The 18,140-nt window shown below is 41.4% G+C and overlaps 3 protein-coding genes across 8 annotated transcripts in view; 2 read left to right on the top strand and 1 right to left on the bottom strand.

Moving 5' to 3' along the window:
- LOC309439071 (uncharacterized protein C4orf17 homolog) overlaps window positions 1-929 on the bottom strand; it is a gene marked incomplete at both ends in the record, with an annotated part of 5,354 nt that extends 4,425 nt beyond the window's left edge. Inside the window, one exon of the mRNA XM_082051199.1 lies at window positions 830-929. Coding sequence (XP_081907325.1) covers window positions 830-929 — 100 coding nt within the window. The remainder of the gene's footprint in view (window positions 1-829) is intronic.
- Window positions 1-3,217, top strand: part of TRMT10A (tRNA methyltransferase 10A) — a 25,837-nt gene extending 22,620 nt beyond the window's left edge. Inside the window, exon 11 of the transcript XR_014183971.1 lies at window positions 3,123-3,217. The gene's annotated coding sequence lies outside the window, so the exon portion shown is untranslated. The remainder of the gene's footprint in view (window positions 1-3,122) is intronic.
- Window positions 3,213-18,140, top strand: LOC309439345 (alcohol dehydrogenase 1-like). Of its 6 annotated transcripts, XM_082051814.1 has the most exons (12): window positions 4,494-4,891; window positions 5,137-5,230; window positions 7,406-7,529; window positions 8,269-8,350; window positions 10,487-10,588; window positions 11,582-11,720; window positions 13,260-13,347; window positions 13,456-13,675; window positions 14,373-14,633; window positions 15,109-15,244; window positions 16,326-16,464; window positions 17,609-18,140. In XM_082051814.1, exons 4-12 carry the CDS (start codon window positions 8,333-8,335, stop codon window positions 17,640-17,642), a joined length of 1,137 nt encoding a protein of 378 aa, XP_081907940.1. In that variant the 5' UTR covers window positions 4,494-4,891; window positions 5,137-5,230; window positions 7,406-7,529; window positions 8,269-8,332; the 3' UTR covers window positions 17,643-18,140. The 6 variants fall into 6 exon arrangements, with proteins under 6 accessions (XP_081907936.1, XP_081907938.1, XP_081907940.1 ...); XM_082051810.1 differs by lacking the exon at window positions 4,494-4,891 and adding an exon at window positions 3,213-3,255 and having other exon boundaries at window positions 7,406-8,350; window positions 10,095-10,588; XM_082051812.1 differs by lacking the exon at window positions 8,269-8,350 and having other exon boundaries at window positions 4,493-4,891.

Below are 18,140 nucleotides of genomic sequence, written 5' to 3'. Positions count from 1 at the left end.
TACTTTAGGGACATTATACATATATACATATGGGACATTATACATATATATGCACACATAGACACACAGAATTGTGTATGTTGTATGCTGGGTGGTCAGTCTAAAAGGAAGAGTCCTGCTTTGTTCCTTCAAAGGCATCCCTTCTGAGAGGCAAGCAATTCAGTTTTATTCAGAACTGATTTGGTCCTGCATCACCCTTCATCCCTTATGACAAAAGTTATATCACCAATTCATCAACTACCAATCCCAACCCTGATGCAATATCTACTTATTCTAACAGTCCCCAAAGAACTTGGTAGAGATATTTTTCTCTGCGTGACCCTTCTGTGCCTTGTGCAGTGTAAATCTGTCCGTGTTTCAACAGTTTTCTTTCAGCTGCTGCCAGGAAGATGTCTTTGTGCAAACATTCAGGGTCCCTAGCAGTACTGTTCCTTCTGCTGATGCAGACGGCACGCTGATTTTGGCTGTATTCCTTTCAGGGGTAGGCAGAGCAATCACAGCGAGATGTAGCACACAGCACGGTGGTTTTAAACCACCAGGTTTACTTAAATGCTGCATTGTGTGATACGTTGCTTCTGGAAAGGTACAAGAGTTATTTTGGTGAGAGTGAAATAGAGAAAATCATAGTGACAACGTGTCTTCAGTGTTTACAGTACAGTTGTGAGCACAGAAGAGGAAGAAATTATTTTAGCTTGAAATAAACTATTTTAGCTTAAAATAAATCCCAAACAGTTGTCTTGGTGAAACAGTTTCAGTTCACTCGCATTTCTCTTTGTGCTTGCCAGGGCAGTTGCCCAGGCCAAGCGTGTGGCCCCTCAACAGTTCTCACCTCTGATGTGACGGACCATCTTGGGATGGGGGTTGTTCCTGGAGTCGTAGTACATTTCTGCCGAGCAGCCGGACTGAGAGTGCTGCTGGTCCTCCCACATGTTGCGCTCGAACTGAGGTTCATACACTGACTTGAAATGGGTATCTGCGTGTAACCTGCCTTACTCTCTTGTGGCGTGTCTTTCTGCAGAGCAGGTTGGCTCTTCTGCTGATTGCCCGAGGCCAAACGCTGGAGGTGAAGTAAAGAACATGAACTCACATAGAATGAAAGGTAGCAGAAACTTCCAGTTACTGTTTTTCCTGTTATTTTTCTCCCTTCCACGTACAATTTGGAGAGGCTCTAAGCACAAGAGAGTGGAAGCAAGTTACCTGCTGCTCCATTCCTAAGTAGTTACCTTGGGCAACTAGTGCTGCTCGTGGGCACTTCCCAGCTGTTTTTATTTCCTTTTCTGCTCTGGAGCTCAGCCGCTCATTGTGGTGCATATCTGAGACCTTTTAGTGGTAACAGAGTATATCAAAGCAGGGGGAGTGAATTGCCTTCTGACTTGTGACAAGAAGTGCAGGGACAAGTGACGATGGCAGAAGAGACATCCAGGCCTTTTTAATATTTGTCTTTACTAAGGGCTGTGTATGCAGAGAGGCAGTCCCATGTCTCAATATTTGGTATCTGTTATAGATTTTGGTTTAGATTGAATAATAAACTAGTAGCTAATATTACCATTAACTTAGTTGGTTTTTGTTGGCTTGGTTTGGTGGTTTTTTTATTTGTGTTGGTTGGTTGGTTTTGTTCTTCCTTTCTTACAGTAGCTGTCGCTAATGTTCACAGTGTTCTGTGCCTCTGGCACTTGCTTAGGATACTCAGTACCATAACGTCTAAGACTGGGAACAAACCTCCTAAGAATGGCGATTTATTGAAGGCACCTTGCACGTTTCACGCAGAGGATTTAGCTGATCTGTTTCTTGATTATCCAGAATTAATTACATCAAACTAAGAAATTCACCTGTATGAGCTGCTGGCTGTAAGAGCCTGGATGGGCTGAGAATGGAGTAAGCATTTATAGCATATTATATAGCCTATGTGGAGAAAAGAGGGCTGGGGAAGGACAGGACATCTTTGGAAGCAGCCCTTAATGTTCTGCAGGGTTATATTTTTATTCCATAACTATGCCTGACCAGGGGAAAAGCTCAAGTGAACTGACAGATTTCGCAATGTGCACAGAAAGTCAACAGACACGATGAGGCTTGCCCATCTGAAAACAAAAAGTATAAATTCCAGAGTTGAAGGCCTTTTGTTAAGAACATCCCATGCCCTGGCAAACCAGCCAAGGCAAGGTCAGTGCGTGTTGTCCATGAATTATCACATTTCAGTGCACGAGGAGGCAGAGTGGAAGCTACAGGTCATAGAAATGGTTTGTAGCTTATGGCAACCTCATCCTTTTTTTTTTTTCCCAATTTAAAATACCTGTATGTCCTGATATCAGAAGTAAAAATACACATCTTCTGATTTTGGTTGTAGTGGATTGATTGAATAATTGAAATCATGAAAACGGCTATTTTGTGTAACATCCTCATTGCATTTGTGTTTCTCAGCCAACTTTTATAACTAGCTTTTCTAAAGCCCTATGATTTTTTTAAGTGTATAGTACATACCGTAAAATATTCTCTCCGTATGCTTAAGATTAAATGCATACTCAAAATAGTTTATAAAGTAACTTGTAGGAACAGAAAATACTTTAATGTTTTTCTGGGGCTTCTGATTTTCTACATAATCCTACTTATGTTTTTATGTTGCTTATCTATAAATGACTAACTATATCTAACAGGTTTTTAACAATGACGTGCATGTGGGAGGGTGCTGCTCTTTACTAAATTGTTTAGTGGATTTTCTTTGTTAATTTAAACTGCTTTATGAAATGTACTTGTAGAATCTCACTAAGTTATTTAGCAACCTCAAAGAATTATATACAGTCATTGCTGGTACTCTATGTTTTGGGGATGTTAGGGGTGTTACTTTACCAAAATAGCAACTTTCAACATTGTTAATAGTTAAATCAGTAAAGTTAAATGCAGCGATACCACAAACAATTGGACATTTGGCAGGTATTACCAGCCAGCACTGTCATTTTTATATTGTAGATAAAATCACACCAAAAATGTTATTACAGTATTCAAAATACTTAAAGACTTCCGAACAATGTGTACGGCAGTTATTTAGAGTAGTCTTATATCTGACCGTGCTAACAGGCTCTCGAGAAAAAAATGTAACTTGTGGTGTTTCTTGTTTTTTTCCCCAGTTCTCAGTCGGTACCCGGAGAGCGCGTAAGTGTTGGTGTGACGGACAGCGAGGTCTCGCTACCTGAGGAGCTGTAGGTGATCTCCTTCCGGGCAGGACACCGGGTCGGCAGCACCTTTTTGCTGGTTGCACAGGTAACGCTCTCCCTGTTGTAGGGACCCACGTCTTTCTGGGGGTTGGGGTCTGTAGCCAAGCGAGGGGTGGCCCAGCTGGTCTGCTCTGGTGATGCAGGGAGGCTCTAGAACCGCTCCTGTTGGTACGGCCGAGCTGCACATCGCCATGGCAGCCGCATCTTTCCCCTGGGAAGAGCTTGTGTGCCTCCGGTTCATCCTTTATGTTTTTTGCACTCCTCTTTAACGTGAGAAGAATACTCTGATTTCTGTAGAGAATTAATATTTGCATGTGGACACAGGAAAAAAAAAAAGGCTGTGCATAGGACTATAAAATCACTTGACCTTGGGGTGTTGTGTTCAAGAAAATTCACACTTTTCGACAAGATTTTAGGGATGATTTTTTTCTAGACTACAAGTGCTACATAGTTTCAACAGCTAAAATTGTCATCATCAAGTAGGGTTCATGGGGTTAAATGAGTAAGAGTCAAAATGCATTTTTGGGCAGGTACCAGTTAGGATCTTAAATGTAGCCACGCAATTGCTGTTTGAATTTAGTAACAGGCAGAAACTCTAGAAATCTACATTGTGATGTGGCCACTGGTTATTGCTAGAGATGGATCCAATGGTGCTTCACCCACAAAAGTAAGATTCCTGCTGTACTGAGGCTGCAACACTTTTCAGGTCTCCTTAGAAATCCTCCAAGCTTATAAGTGTTATTACATAGACTCAGTCACTAAATCAGAAGATATTTTGGGCGTCTCAGTTTCACAAGCTCTTAATTCCTTACCACTGCTCATAGTCCAGAAAGCCCAGCTATCAGCGATGCCTTTTCTGTGAGCGTGCACCAGAATCAGTACTTTTGGTCCCACCGTAACAGTTCCTTAGCTTGTGGTCTCCAGGCCAAACTATTTCAGGACATTGTACCTGCAAGTCACTGCTACTCATTTAATTTTTTGTCGGTTTTGTTGGGTTTGCAAGCCATCTTGGGAATAAAGAGGAGGATAAAAGCTTTGACTCTCTTTTTGTACTCACTAGAAGTGGGAATATGTGACATTGTCCAGAAGAAGCTGGAGAAAAGCAAAAAGTAGAAGTGTGGGGAGGTTTTTTCGTACATGGAGGGGAAAAAGAGGAGTGTGACTGGTGTGACTGTCATTATGACAAAACTTACAGGTTAAGATGCTGTTGAACCTTTTCAAGAAGAAGAGGCAGCTGACAGCAGAAGCTCTAAGAAAGGGTCCATGCAGCTGTGAGCTTCTGATCCTGCTGCCCAGAATGGGCTCTTACCATTTGCTTTGCTTTAGGGCCCATGCAGAGAAGAGGCCGTTAGCACGAAGGCACAGAGGTAGCATGAAGTGTGGGCTTATTCTGAGTTGTCACACAACACCACAAAGCATCAGGCCCCCTGGGGCATGTGTTAAGATGTATATTTTGTTTCTAAAAGCACTTTTATCACTTCTTTTTAAACAAAGCCAACAAGGTTGGCATGAAATGGTGGATCTGGTTCCTCATGAGTCCTCTGTGTCTATGGACAGGGGAAGAGCACAAGAGAGCCAGAGTTAACAGAAAATACCTGCATCTTTGCTACGTGTAAGAGACATCAGGGCATTGTTGGAAGGAGGAATTCAAGAAATTCAAAGAATTTGAAAGGGACTGCAAGGTAGAAGTCTTTAATATTGCTGTTTAATTAATTTTTGAGTAAACTATGACAACAAAATGGCTTCCTGGGGACCATGACTGTCTGCCTACAGGACAGAGTGCACGGTGCAAACCTTGTTTTTCCAGTTAAGAAAGAGATCTTGAAGGTGGCGTTCCTAAATTCTTAGTGCTTGAGGATAAGATTGGAGAAACTTGAAGAAGAGTTTCAGCATTTCTTTGATTTAAATAGAACTTTTTTCTTGCTAGGGATATGTTGTGGATCCAGCATGCAGCTCCTGAGGTAACCATGCTGAAGATCAGAGGTTTGCTGCACTGTTAGTGGTATTGGTTCATGTTACTGGTGAGTAGCCACTTAGTCTCCATGGAAATTTTAAAATAAACTTTGGGTAAGAGCACATTTCTCTTGTGATCAGTTGCTCTGAAAGGTAGAGGTGGACTTCAGTATGACTTCCCAATCTAAGGCTGACTAAACCTTGACCCGTCTTTGCAATGTATAGCTTCATTGTTTCTCTTCCAATAGGTGGCTCTGTTAGCTGGAACAACAGCATCTATTACTGGCACTCCTGAAGCCAGTAAATAGTAAAATTGTGGATTCATACTCATTCCTTTTTGCTCCATTTTTATTTCAAGTGGTGTAAGATGTACTTTGTTCTTCTTGTGTATTTTGTCACTTGGCTGTGATTTTTCGGAGACCTAAAAGGAAGATAAAAGGCATTATTTTAAAAAGAGGGTTCCATAGTTGATTCAGTACTCTCCTTAGGGATTATTTTCCTCTTCAAGTTCTTTTAATACTTATTCTAAGGCCACAGTGTTTATCTAATTGGCAACTTCCACCTTTGGCTTTTGTTCTTCAGCTTACTAAAATGAATAAGGCATTGTCACATGAGCAACTGCCTGGCTGTGTGTTCTTGGAAGGCATTGGTGTTTATTTCTGAAGAACCACCTTCCACTACCAGCGCCTGTTGTCACAAACTGTCTGAAATCTGCTGAGCATGGTCAATGTTTCGCATGTCCTTTGTGCAAGTTACAGTCCCCAAGTAAAGATGACCTGGAGTTGCACGAACAGGCCCTTGTTCGCTGCTCTCAGGTTCTTTGTGCAAGCTCACCAGCCATTTAAAAACTCCCAACGTGTTATTTCCCTTCTGCCTCTGTTGCTACGTTTCACTGGGATCTGCCGAGGTTAATAAATAACCAGAGATAGAATATTAGTGCCACAGTTCAGTTGGATGAAGTAAGATAAAAACCTGATTAAAAAATGACGTGTCATGTTTTAATTGTGTTAGAAGGAATATGTAGCTAAGCATAAAGAAAGATTCTTTTCATGGTGAACTGCCCTAAGAGGGAAGAGGGTAGTGTCTAAGCACCACTTCTACTTTGAAGGCCTTACTAGGAGAATTGAGAGGGTTTTTTTAATAGACATTATTTTTTCGTTGACTTTTTGTGTCACACTACTGATCTTTTAAGAGGCCCACACCTCACAAATTTTAAACTTGACAAGGCATCCTCTGTGATAGGGCTATTGCCTACACTTTCCCGAGTTAAACCGGCCATTTTGTATAATAAAACAATATATTTTGTCAGCTCAGTACTGTTAGCAACGCACAGGAGAAATCACTTGTTACTTCCATCAGATAAAATCCACGTGGTTAGAGGCACGGTGTCCGCATGTGAGCTTGGCCAACACAGGGTTTATCTGAGAACAGGAGCTGACGGGAGACCTGATCGCTGTCTGCTACTGCCTGAAAGGAGGTTGGAACATGGAGGGGGTTGGGCTCTGCTCCCAAGTAACAAGCGATGGGACAAGAGGAAATGGCCTCAAGTTGTGCCAGGGGAGGTTTAGATTGGATATTAGGAAAAAAAATCTTCCCAGAAAGGGTTGTCAGGCATTGGAACAGGCTGCCCAGGGAAGGGGTTGAGTCACCATCCCTGGAGGTGGTTAAAAGGTATGTAGGCATGGCACTTAGGGACCTGGTTTAGTGGCAGGCTTGGCAGTGTTAGGTTAACGGTTGGACTCGCTTTTAAACATCTTTTCCAACCTAAATGATTCTACAGAAAGTCTTGAGGGTGTTGGGGAGAGGAGCTTAATTTCAAAAGAGCAGAGTAAACTCTATGGCTGAACAGCCTGAGGTCTCCAATTGCCCAGATGGGAGACAGGTCACCATCCGTGGGCTCTGTTTGCCTTTTTCCATAGGAAGCCTCAGGCCAGACTCTCCTTTTGCTCTGTGGGTCTTTGTTTAGTAGGGGCTCTTGACCGCTGTTTTTCTAGCCCTGGCCAAACACAGCTCACGTCCTTGGTAGGCTGGAGTTGTGTCTCTGAGGCCACTAGAATGCCCCATTGTCCCTGAAGTACCTGCCTTAGGTTACATTCATCTACCGCGTTTCTCCCTGCTTCCTTGTCCTGCACCCCTTCTTAAATTAATTACAGTTGTACAGGTGACACTGAGAGAATGCTATACGTAGTAATTACTAGTCAGGTTATATGCAGTATTTTCTCTCTTTTTTCTTGTTTCTGAAGGAAAAATCTTAATTCCAGAATGCTGGGCATAACTTGAAAATAGATGAGGCTTGAAATCCACAGCAAAGCCATACAGTGGCTCCTCCACCCAAGCCCTCGCTCCAGGACATGCTGCCAGGAGAGGGTAAGTATGTGGGCGCGTGAGCAGTGAAGGGGTTGATGGAACCAGTGGGTCAGGCAATCAATCACTTGCAAATGGAGCAGGATGTTACACATGGTAAAAAACATGCATCCTCGTGCAGCCCTTCTTGCTGACTTACTGATTTTTGTTTTCCCATCAGCACGTTGTCCTTAGTCACTGTTCACTGAAAGCCATTCCAACAGATCACTGAGTAACCAGACTGTAAAACTAAGGATTGAGGAGCAGGTACAGCTGCAGCTGGCGTAGGTTTCTTAAGCAGCTTGCACAATAGCATGCTTTAATAGATGAGCTGAGCTCTCATCGGTGTCACCAAAGTAGTTCAGCAAAGCCTTCATGTTCTCACTGTGTCCCTGCCCCTGTGAACTGAGAAGCCACTCTCCCCTTCTCTTGCTCCTGCAGGGCCAGTGGGTTTGGAGGGCAGCCCCCCGGGCAGCTGGAAAGAGAGAACAGCACTTATGCATTCTTCCCGTGATGCTGAGGGCAACCACTGGGGAGATGCAGAAAGGGTGGCAAAGGGCATGTCAAAGGAGTCAAGAAGACAGAAGTTCTGTAAAGAGGGAGGTTCAGCAGATGGGTCACTTATCTCAATTCTAGTGCTTTGGCTGCCTAAGGGGTGGGACTCTGAGCTGGGAGGCCTGGTCAGAAGGTCAGAGCAATGCACTTGGAGGAGCACTTCACAAGAGCAGCTTCCAGCGTATTGGACAGGACTTGTGCTTTGCAGCTGACTGAACTCCTGGTGCAAGAGACCAGTGTTGGCAAGATTTGAAACTGACACACCAGTCAACATGAGCACAGCAGGCAAAGTAAGCGAAAGTTTCTATTTAAAGAGTTTATTTGTTGTAGCTGAGTAATGCGTTTGTAAATGCGGTTTCTTTGCAGGGACCCCATAAGTTTAGGAGGAAGCTGGTACAGAAGAGCTGCCTTTACTTGCAGGCCACTGTAATCTCCTAGGACATAGTTGTTACACTCTTCAAGGCAATAATTTATTTATTCTTTTAAACAAAGAGGCAGCATAAGGTAATAGCACCAGAATAAGAATAAGCTTCCCTCAGGGTTTTAATCTCTGACTGGAGAGTTTAAAATATGATTCAATGCAGTAAATGTTCAGCTTAAGGTATTTATCAGCTCTATCAGATTCCATTCTGATATCCCACAATGTTTTAAACTATTTTTAGCTTCTTTATAATTCATATCTGTGGGGGTTTTTTTCTAAAAAAAAAAACCCAAAAATACAGAGTGTTAATACTGTATTAAATTTCAGGGTGTAATTGCACTGATGTTAGGATAGTCATTAAATTTTAATATGCATATAACAAGTCTGAGCTTAAGTTAATGAAGACCAAAAGTCAGTATACATGCAATGCAGTACTGCGCTGGGACTGAAATGAGTATTCACATCATTGCTAGACAGTAAGTGACGAGAAATGTAGATTAGTTCCACTGTTGCTTCTTGCATGACCTGAGAGATGTTGACATACACCCAGGGACATGCAAGGAGGCAGATGGACAGGAACCCAGAGATGGGCTGCAGGCCCTGCTGAAATGTGCCTTATGAAAGTACTGGGATCATTTGCCATTACTGCCAGCTGTCTGTGCTATTCTAAAACCAAACAAAACGAGAGGAAAAAAATAGTGCTTTAACTCCGAGACAAGTGCAAAATTAACCGTAGGTTAATTTGTGAAGTTCAGTCTTCCAGCCAGCCTAGGACTGAGCATGGTCGATGAAGCGTTATGATGGAACTCAACTGCCTTGTTTTCACTGCGTTTATCTTGGAATAATAATGTGAGCTGCCAAGCAGTTTATATGCGACCGAGCAGCATAAGCTGTATGCTCTGTACAAGGGTGTTTCTGCACTTACTGTCCCTCTGCTGCAGTAACTTGTAAGGCTGGTACAACACACGAGCGGAAGAAACGCTGTGACTTCAGTTAGTGCTCAGCTGAATAGATAAACTGGGCGATAGTGTGCTGGTGGTGCCTCTGTGAGACCCTGTTATTGGTAAAAGTTCACAGGCACTCAGCCCTCAGAATAATAGAGTTAACCAGTGCCTAGTTGGAGGAGAGATTTATTTGTTCTCAGCAATCCACTGTTCTAGCTACCTTTGCTCTTACAAACACTGTGTGTGCTTTGCATGTGCAAGTTGTGAAATCACTGCTATGCTATGTGGAATACAGTATAAGCCTTTTTTTTTAAGTTTCCTTGAAATTATGACCCTTCTTAATGAGATCCTTGGCCTCAGTTTTGAATTTTTTGCTAATCACGCTTGCATTTGACACAAGAAATGTTAAATTTAGTGCAAACCTCTCTTGAGTCTTGTCTTTTTCAAAGTGTTGTGTTCATTCCTACTTTAGGTCTGGCTGCTGAAACTGCACTATCTCATTTCACATGTTTAGTATTTCCTAATAATTCTTTTCTTTGTTACCAGTTGACGGTTTGTTGATAATTAGATGTTATTATTTCTACTTCTGCTTCAAAAGCTTTGATACTAAGAAGTTGCTATATTTTGGAAAATTCTATTCCTGCATTAGGCTCTGAATTCTGTTTTTAGCGATCCTGTCAGTTCCTGACACAGGCAGTTCCAGGCAATGCAGACTTGGTCACAACCTGATACATGGCATCATTCAGTGGGCCATCTCCAAGACACAAATACACACCAGTAACCCAACAAATGATCTTCCAAAGAAGTTAGAAACAGAGAAGGGGCAATGAGGATCATCATGAACAAAGTCAGACGTGAGCTCGGTGGTGGAAAAAATGGGCTTACACTGTGCTTTGGGTTTGATTTTTGGTTGGTTTGTTTGTTTGCTTTTGTTTGTTTGTTTTCCCTGCAATTTTCTGTCTCTCCCAGATAGGAGGAAGAGTTCCACATGCACAAGTGTAAGAATCTGTCTGTGTGGTGCTTTGCAAATGCCATTCCCTTTCCCTTTGCCCTGCTTGCAGGTTATTAAATGTAAAGCAGCAGTACTGTGGGAAGCCCATACACCATTTTCTATTGAAGAAGTGGAAGTTGCCCCACCAAAAGCACATGAAGTTCGGATAAAGGTAGTAAAAACTATTATGACTTGCATTCTATTTTGCAGTTTACCATAATTATTTCTGTTGATTTTTAAGATCCAGCTATTAAATATTTAATAGGTGAGTAGTTACTATTCAGTGAGCTCCTACAGAACAGGCTTCAAGTCCTAAATTTGATCATGAGGTTCTTTATTTAAAAAAAAAAAATTCAGGGTTGGGTTTTCCTATAAGGCAAAAATCCAGATCTCTTATAGCGTGGAGCAAGAACTTCTCTTTTAATTTGTCTGAACATGTGCTAGGAAATAGCTCGCTGGGGCTCGGAGGTTCCTTTTTTAACTGGTCATTGAGCAACGATTCTGTTTCAGGAACTTCCTCAGTGGAATTTAGTGGCTGTTTTCATGTTAAATCAGATTCAAGTTACATAAGTGAGGAGAAACCACTTATGGGATTGATAACTCCATTTGTCAAGACATGCCTGAATGTTTCAAAAGAAATAGGCAAAATGTGATGTGAAATACTATGTGTAGCCTAAATTCTGGTATACGTAACATATACTTCAATATATAAATAATATGTAATCATTATAATGTAGTTATATATAATAATATATCATTGTATAATGCATATTTTATATAACACTTATTGTAGGATATATTGCAATAGAATCTAAATATAAGTAATATAAAATATATAAAATATTTCTACGTTTACAAGTATGTGATCGTTAAATCATATTTATATAATTTTGTAATATTTCTGAACTACCACCTTTTTCTATTATGTATTTATATATAGATACTAGGAATAATTTATTCCGTTCTTCATATATATTTGTATTGCGAGAACACTGGTTCTACCAGATAATCAGTAAGACTCCCTATAGAGCTCAGTAGATTTATTGTGTCCGTATATGATTTTGGAGGGAAGCAAGTGACTTCTCCAAAGAGCTGATACCATTTCTTTCACATATGATGTGACGCGGTTAAAGGCTGACATGTTCTTGTCTTTCCTGTAAATCAGATCGTGGCCACCGGGATCTGTCGCTCTGATGACCACGTGGCAACTGGCGGACTGGTCTGGCCCTTTCCAATAATTCTTGGGCATGAAGCAGCTGGTGTTGTGGAGAGTGTTGGGGAGGGAGTGACTTCGATCAAACCAGGTATAGAATGGCACTGAACACAAACCTTGAGCTGAGTTTCCAGACCCCCGTTTATGTCAAAGATGATGGCACGCGTGAGCACTTGTATTGCAGAGGAAAATGTTCCCACGTTGAGTTTTTTCAAGGATACTTTAAAGCACACTGCATGTTGTTTATACCTTTCTGTGTTACCAAACTTGATCTATTGTCAGATTTTCTGTTCAATTTCTTTTGGTTTTGGTGAAAACATCTGCAGCTTGCTTTCCACCTACATAGTGCTTTTCCTGCCATGGAATTAAGAACATCTATTCTTTGGTGGTAGTCATAGAAAACCAGGTATTAGCTACACATTCTTTAAGCACAGTTTACACAGCTGATCTCTCTCAAGAATAAGGCAGAGCAAAGCATGGTCTGTGTGTTCAGTTAGTTCACTTTAAAAGTGAGTGAAAGATGCTGATTTTCCTCCAACTGCTGCAAGATGAGACAGGATTTCTATACGCTTTGATGGGACTGAAAAAGTTCTAAGAGCTGTTATTAAGACAAAATATGCAGTGCACAGAATATGCTTAGAAATACTCAATTTTATGCAGGCAGTTTGTTACAAAACCTAAGTAGTTCACTTTTAACACCTCCATACTTCCAAGTCTTTGTACTAGCAAGAACTATGAAGTCTGTCCAAAGCAGGTTGTTATGTATGATACAAAAAGATTTTATTAAAGATTTTTGCTTTAACTGCAGAATATATATATAATATATAGCGCATTTCAGTGATAGCTCTAACTGCTTTTTCTCATATGTCCTGGTTCATAAATCACTCTGTTGTCTAATCCGAGCTGCCACATGTTTCCTGGTGACCCACACACACATGCACATACACACAGACACACACAAAATCATATTTCTCAGATGTTGCTTAATTTACACCTTGAAGTTCTAAAAAAGGCTCCAAGAAATGCAAAGTTTCTTTAGCAGAGTGACTATTAAACCCATGTCAAAGTTGTAAGTTAACAGAGGGTGGGGGTGATGGTGTCATTTCATGTTCTGTAGGCATTTTCCAGTTTTTAGTGGAAATCAAAGATTTCTTTTGACTTTCAACATGTCAGGGATTAGCCACATTTTAGAGCTGCCAAATCACAAATCGATCTGTATTAGGGATTACCTGTTTGTAGATTATTAGGGATTTACCAGTCAGTTTTTATCCCAGTTTCTTTACCTGTGTATTATTATTTTCCTCTTAGGTAGAAGATGCAATAAACTGCTGATCGAGTACTTTGGGAACGTCAATAGCTACCATGGTTTTATGACATAGCTCAGACTCAGTTCTATGAAAGACACCTGAAATTTTCTGTATTGAAATTATTTATAATAATTTTGCCCTCCTGATGTCCTTTATAACAGAGAGAGGTGGTTTCTCTTCGAAGAGTGGCAGAAGGAGATAAAACCAGCACTGCACTACTAGTGCATGTTTGCCTAGGGATTAAAAACACTTGCTTCATGTTTTTACCTGCATGCTTCTTGTTTACCTTGTTTAATCCTCTGTCATTACTGTTTTCTTTCTAGGAGAAAAGGTTATTCCATTCTTTGCTCCACAGTGTGGGAAGTGCAACTGTTGCTTAAGCACCAAGGGTAATCTGTGCATTAACAATGAGTGAGTTTTCCTGGGTTACCTACAACCCTTATTTGATTTTTATGTGTACGAAACTGATCGCATTCAACAAACCTCACTTGACATTATTTCTGGTTGTCTTTCAAACAGAATTGGCTCAGGTCATGGATTAATGCCTGATGGCACCACTAGATTTACCTGTAAAGGAAAAGCAGTCCATCATTTTTTTGGTACAAGTACCTTCAGTGAATACACAGTAGTGCATGAATCTGCTGTCGCCAAAATTGATCCTGCCGCTCCTCTGGAAAAAGTTTGTCTACTTAGCTGTGGATTTTCAACTGGTTACGGGGCTGTTGTGCAGACTGCCAAGGTGAGTATTGCGGTAGCGATTCTGGTGTCTCATGGGGTCTGTTCAGGATTGCGTGGCCTGTGAGCAGGCGGTCAGCACGGCAGCCAGGAGATATGAACTGTTGAGTTCAGGGTGGAAAGAAGATAGATACTAGTTCTTTGCCTACTTCAGTTTCTCTAAGATACTTAGAAATCTTCAATTCAAAATTCACTAAAAATACTTATTACCATCTAGTAAGTTTTCTCTCATAGCCTTATCACCCCAAGAAAATAAATGTTACAACAGAGCTGATTTGTTTTATTGTAACTTAAGGCTAGGAATACATGGAAACCTATAAATGGAACACTCATCATTTGTAGCAATACATGAATGTGGCTTTTACATCTGGCACTCTCTCCACTGGGATGACAGTATGGATCTTAACACCACTGGAATAGAAAGCATCATAAAAAAAAATGTCTCTAAACCTGAAGCTGAAACATGTAATGAAAACCTGGTCTCACAAATGTATTTTAGGGACCATTTACCTTAGTCACATGTAGGATTATAACAGTATGGCTGGCTACTACACTAGTACAGTGTGCATGAGCAAATTCCTTCTCAGCAGGTAATCTCTCAATTACACAAAGTGGCTTAAGTGAAAACATGTTGATAATAAGAAACTGCATTGTACTTTACCTAGACTAACAGTATGCCATGTTTCTATGGTTTATTATAGGTGGAACCAGGCTCCACCTGTGCTGTTTTTGGTGCTGGAGGAGTTGGCCTCCCTGTTGTCATGGGCTGCAAGGCGGCTGGAGCTTCCCGCATCATTGCCATTGATATCAACAACGAGAAGCTGGCCAAGGCCAAGGAGCTGGGAGCCACCGACTGCATCAATCCTCAGGACTTCAACAAGCCTGTTCACGAAGTGGTAATTGAAATGACTGGCCATGGTGTGGACTACTCATTTGAGGTCGTCGGCCTTATCGAAACCATGGTATGGAACCAAAAGATGTGGCCAAATGAGGGGTGAGCTTGTTAGTTCTCTCTTTGCTGACCCACTGAGCACCAAGGGTGAGCAGCTGAGAACTTGGCAAAACGTCAAGCTAACTTCAAACCAGCTATCTGCCACTGAGATGCAGCGATAGGAGCATGCTCAACAATTTAGGAAAGGCAACGTACTCCCCTGGCCTAACCAGGATGGCTAAATTTCACATAGCCCACCATCTCCTTTCTAACAGTGGCTTATCTTTAATGACTAAGACAAAATGGGGCAGCGGAACAAAGCTAGGACGTAGCTAACCCGGGACAGCAGAGACAGAGTGAGTGGATACAATGGAAATTGTTTGAAGGGGTTTCAGTTACAAAAAATGAATTACAAGCTGAGCCCTGAGAGGAGAAGGAATTCAAACTTTGGTACCCCAGGGACAAATGTTGCATGACTCTGGGGTGTCCCTGTGTTTCCAATGCAGACTGCAGCCCTGGCCTCTTGCCAAAACAACTACGGAGTCAGTGTGATGGTGGGAGTGCCCCCCGCGGGACAAATGATCACTTTGGACCCCTGGCTCATCTTCATGGGCCGCACCTGGACAGGCTCCGTCTTTGGAGGTAAGGACTTGGAAAGATGTGATCTAACTGGTTTGGGAAACCTGTAAATCATCTTGAATGAAATGGGATATATCTAAATTCATTGCTTAGCTTGTCCTATTGCAAGTAATATTAATAGCACAAGGGGGAATTAATTGTGGGAATTGTTAGTTAATGGCAAGAAAAGGAGAAAGAAAGAAAGAGAGGAAGGGGGGCAAAGAAGGAGGAGAGAAGAAGAGCAGAGAAAGGAAGAGATAAAAAGACCAAAAAAATAGAGGAAAAGAGGGGGGAAAAAGGGGAGAAAGAAAATAAGAGGGGAAAATGAGAAAAAAAGGGAGTGAGAAAGAGTAAAAGGTAAAAGAGAGAAGGGAAGGGGGGAGAAGAAGACATAAAAATAGAGAAGAGAAAAAGCAAAGGAGAAAGATAAAAGGACCAAGGGAGAAAAAGATAAAACGAGGAAAAGATTAGAAGGATGAGGGGACAGGAGAGAGGAAGGGAGAGAAAGAGACCAAGAGCAAAAAGGAGATTGAGAGGGATAGAAATAAAGAGGGGAAGAAAAAGAGAGAGCAGTAGAGATGGAGAGTCAGGACCCTCAAGGACACCAGGGGTCAGACCCCCTGGATTTCCACAGAGGTCAGAGCCCAGCTCAGCCCCTTGCCAGCTGCCATCCGCCCCAGTTCTGTCTCTTTTCTGAGCTCTCCCAGGCAGCAAGCCCAGGCTTACTCAAAACAGAGCTCAAGGCCACAGAATACTGACATCCTACAACAGGTTTTTTCACTCACAACCAGTCCCTCTAATGTATTCAATAGATACCGAATGAAACAGCAGAAACAAATCAGGTTTGTGGAGCGGCATCCTGCTATTTGAGGCAGCTTTATCTAGTACCATTTGTAAGAAAAAAGCACTTACTGTGTTTGCCCAGTGTAAAATAGCTGCTCTTTGTCCCTTGTTTCCTGCGGGCATTCTGTGTTACAAAGGTAAAGACAATTCATTATGGTATACTGCTGTACAAAGTTTATTTAAAAATTTAAGCTGCCATGAGTTTTATCTATTTTCACAAGCATTTAATGTTTCATCATCCATTGTCTGTGGGTTTTTTTAGGCTGGAAGGGTAAAGATGCAGTCCCCAAACTGGTTGCTGACTACATGAAGAAAAAGTTTGTTCTGGATCCATTAATAACCCACAAGCTTCCTTTCAATAAAATCAACGAAGCATTTGATCTGCTAAGGACAGGGAAGAGGTAAACATTGTTTAATTGTAAAGGTTCTATTTAAATAACCTAAAAGAGCTGTTTGGTAACATGGAGTAAGTCCCTGCCCACCAGCCACTGGAAAAGAGCGCACAGCCAAGGGAACACAGAAATAGCCTCTGTTTACTGGAAGGGCGGCTCACCATTCCTCTCCTGACTTAAAGAACAGAGGCCGAGTGCAATTAGGCCTCAAGACACTGGGCGGTTTACCTTGAACTTCAGAGCTTTTCAAAAATTAAAGCACTTGGTGTATATATACAGCTAGTATTTGCAGACTCGGAATTTAGCTCTCATGCACGCCTCAGACTGTTTTCATAGGGTGTTGGAATCAGAAATACTGTTTGCCAGAGACATTTGACAAGATTAACGATGTGAATAAGTGAAAATTCACCTTGGCAGAAGTGGGAAGTAGATTTGTATATCTTAGTACATGTGGGGACTACCCTTTCTGAAGGATTTAGCTGTTTATAACTTAGACAGTCTGGAGAATTACATTAATATTTTCTTTCCATTGTCATTTGCTAGCAGTTATTTTAGGTGCTACTTGCTCTAAATACAAAAAGCGTGTAACAGAAGAATTTAGCCCCTGAGATTTGTTCTCAGATTCTAAATTTGCAGCACACATTCATTTTTTGACTGTCCTTATTACAGGCATGCTGTAAATGTGGGTTTTAAATTTTAGTGTGACAAACAGAGAAGCGGTGAGGACAACCACCAGCTGTGCTAAAATACTGACAGTCAACCTGAACACAAAGGCCTCTTGCAGCTGATCATTTTTACTAAGTGAAACACTTCAGTGTTTCAGCACAGATTAAGCTTTACTGTTCTGAGCTTACCCTCAGAGCCATTTGTAACCGGAAAGCTGTGTCTAAGCACTCCTCCAAGGACTTCCTGGACTATATTTGGTGATTAATTGACAGCAGCCCTGGGAATCCTGAGTGAAGGCTTTGCAGTCTTGCATGGATTTTGTTCTCTGCATCTGCATCATTTTGCTGCGAGCTTGGGCTGGAGAGGGGCAGGGAGGGAGTGCCCTGATTGACAGCTACAGCCTAGATTTTCACATCAAACAGCAGTATTTGCTGATGTTAGCATAGGGGCTTTTTTACACTCACTAACTTGTCATTTTATATTGCAGTATTCGCAGTGTCCTGGTGTTATCGGATTCCTAATTGTTAAGTAGCAGATGGCTTAGCAGCAGTTCAAACTTAATTATCCTCCAATACAACTGATATGAAATACAAACCAAGACATTTTCAAAAGGTCTGTCACCACTACCACCCTTGAATAAAAGGATCAGACTTCAAGCACAGTGATTATAAATTAAATAATCTTTTCCCTCTTACTTCCTTCTCCTGATTCTTGCTTTAAATCCTCTGTATTACGCTGCAATTTTCTTTTAGTAGCCAGTTATGAATTACAAGACTTGCTGCTATCACAAGTGTTATGAAAGGTTTGGATTGTTTTTGAATGGCTTTTAATATGCAATCTTTTAATAAAATGAAAACAAAGGAAACTGTTTCTTTGAGCCTTCATTACAATGAGAGCTCAACAGATTAGTGCATGCAGCTCAGCACAGAAAACCTCTAGGTCAGACCTATGCATCCATCCCGAATGATCTGAGCATTCCATTACCTGATAGACAAGGAAATTACTGCAGAGATTAAAAT

This window comes from Streptopelia decaocto (assembly GCF_964273445.1).
Source record: "Streptopelia decaocto genome assembly, chromosome: 4".
In the NCBI taxonomy this organism is placed as follows: domain Eukaryota; kingdom Metazoa; phylum Chordata; class Aves; order Columbiformes; family Columbidae; genus Streptopelia; species Streptopelia decaocto.
This window is presented reverse-complemented; position numbering and strand designations above follow the sequence as displayed.

Coding starts and splice junctions, on each gene's coding strand:
- LOC309439345 (XM_082051810.1), top strand. CDS start 10,301: ATGGGCTTACACTGTGCTTTGGGTTTGATTTTTGGTTGGTTTGTTTGT. Junction 11,721..13,259: donor AGTGACTTCGATCAAACCAG/GTATAGAATGGC, acceptor TTTTCTTTCTAG/GAGAAAAGGTTATTCCATTC. Junction 15,245..16,325: donor GACAGGCTCCGTCTTTGGAG/GTAAGGACTTGG, acceptor GGGTTTTTTTAG/GCTGGAAGGGTAAAGATGCA.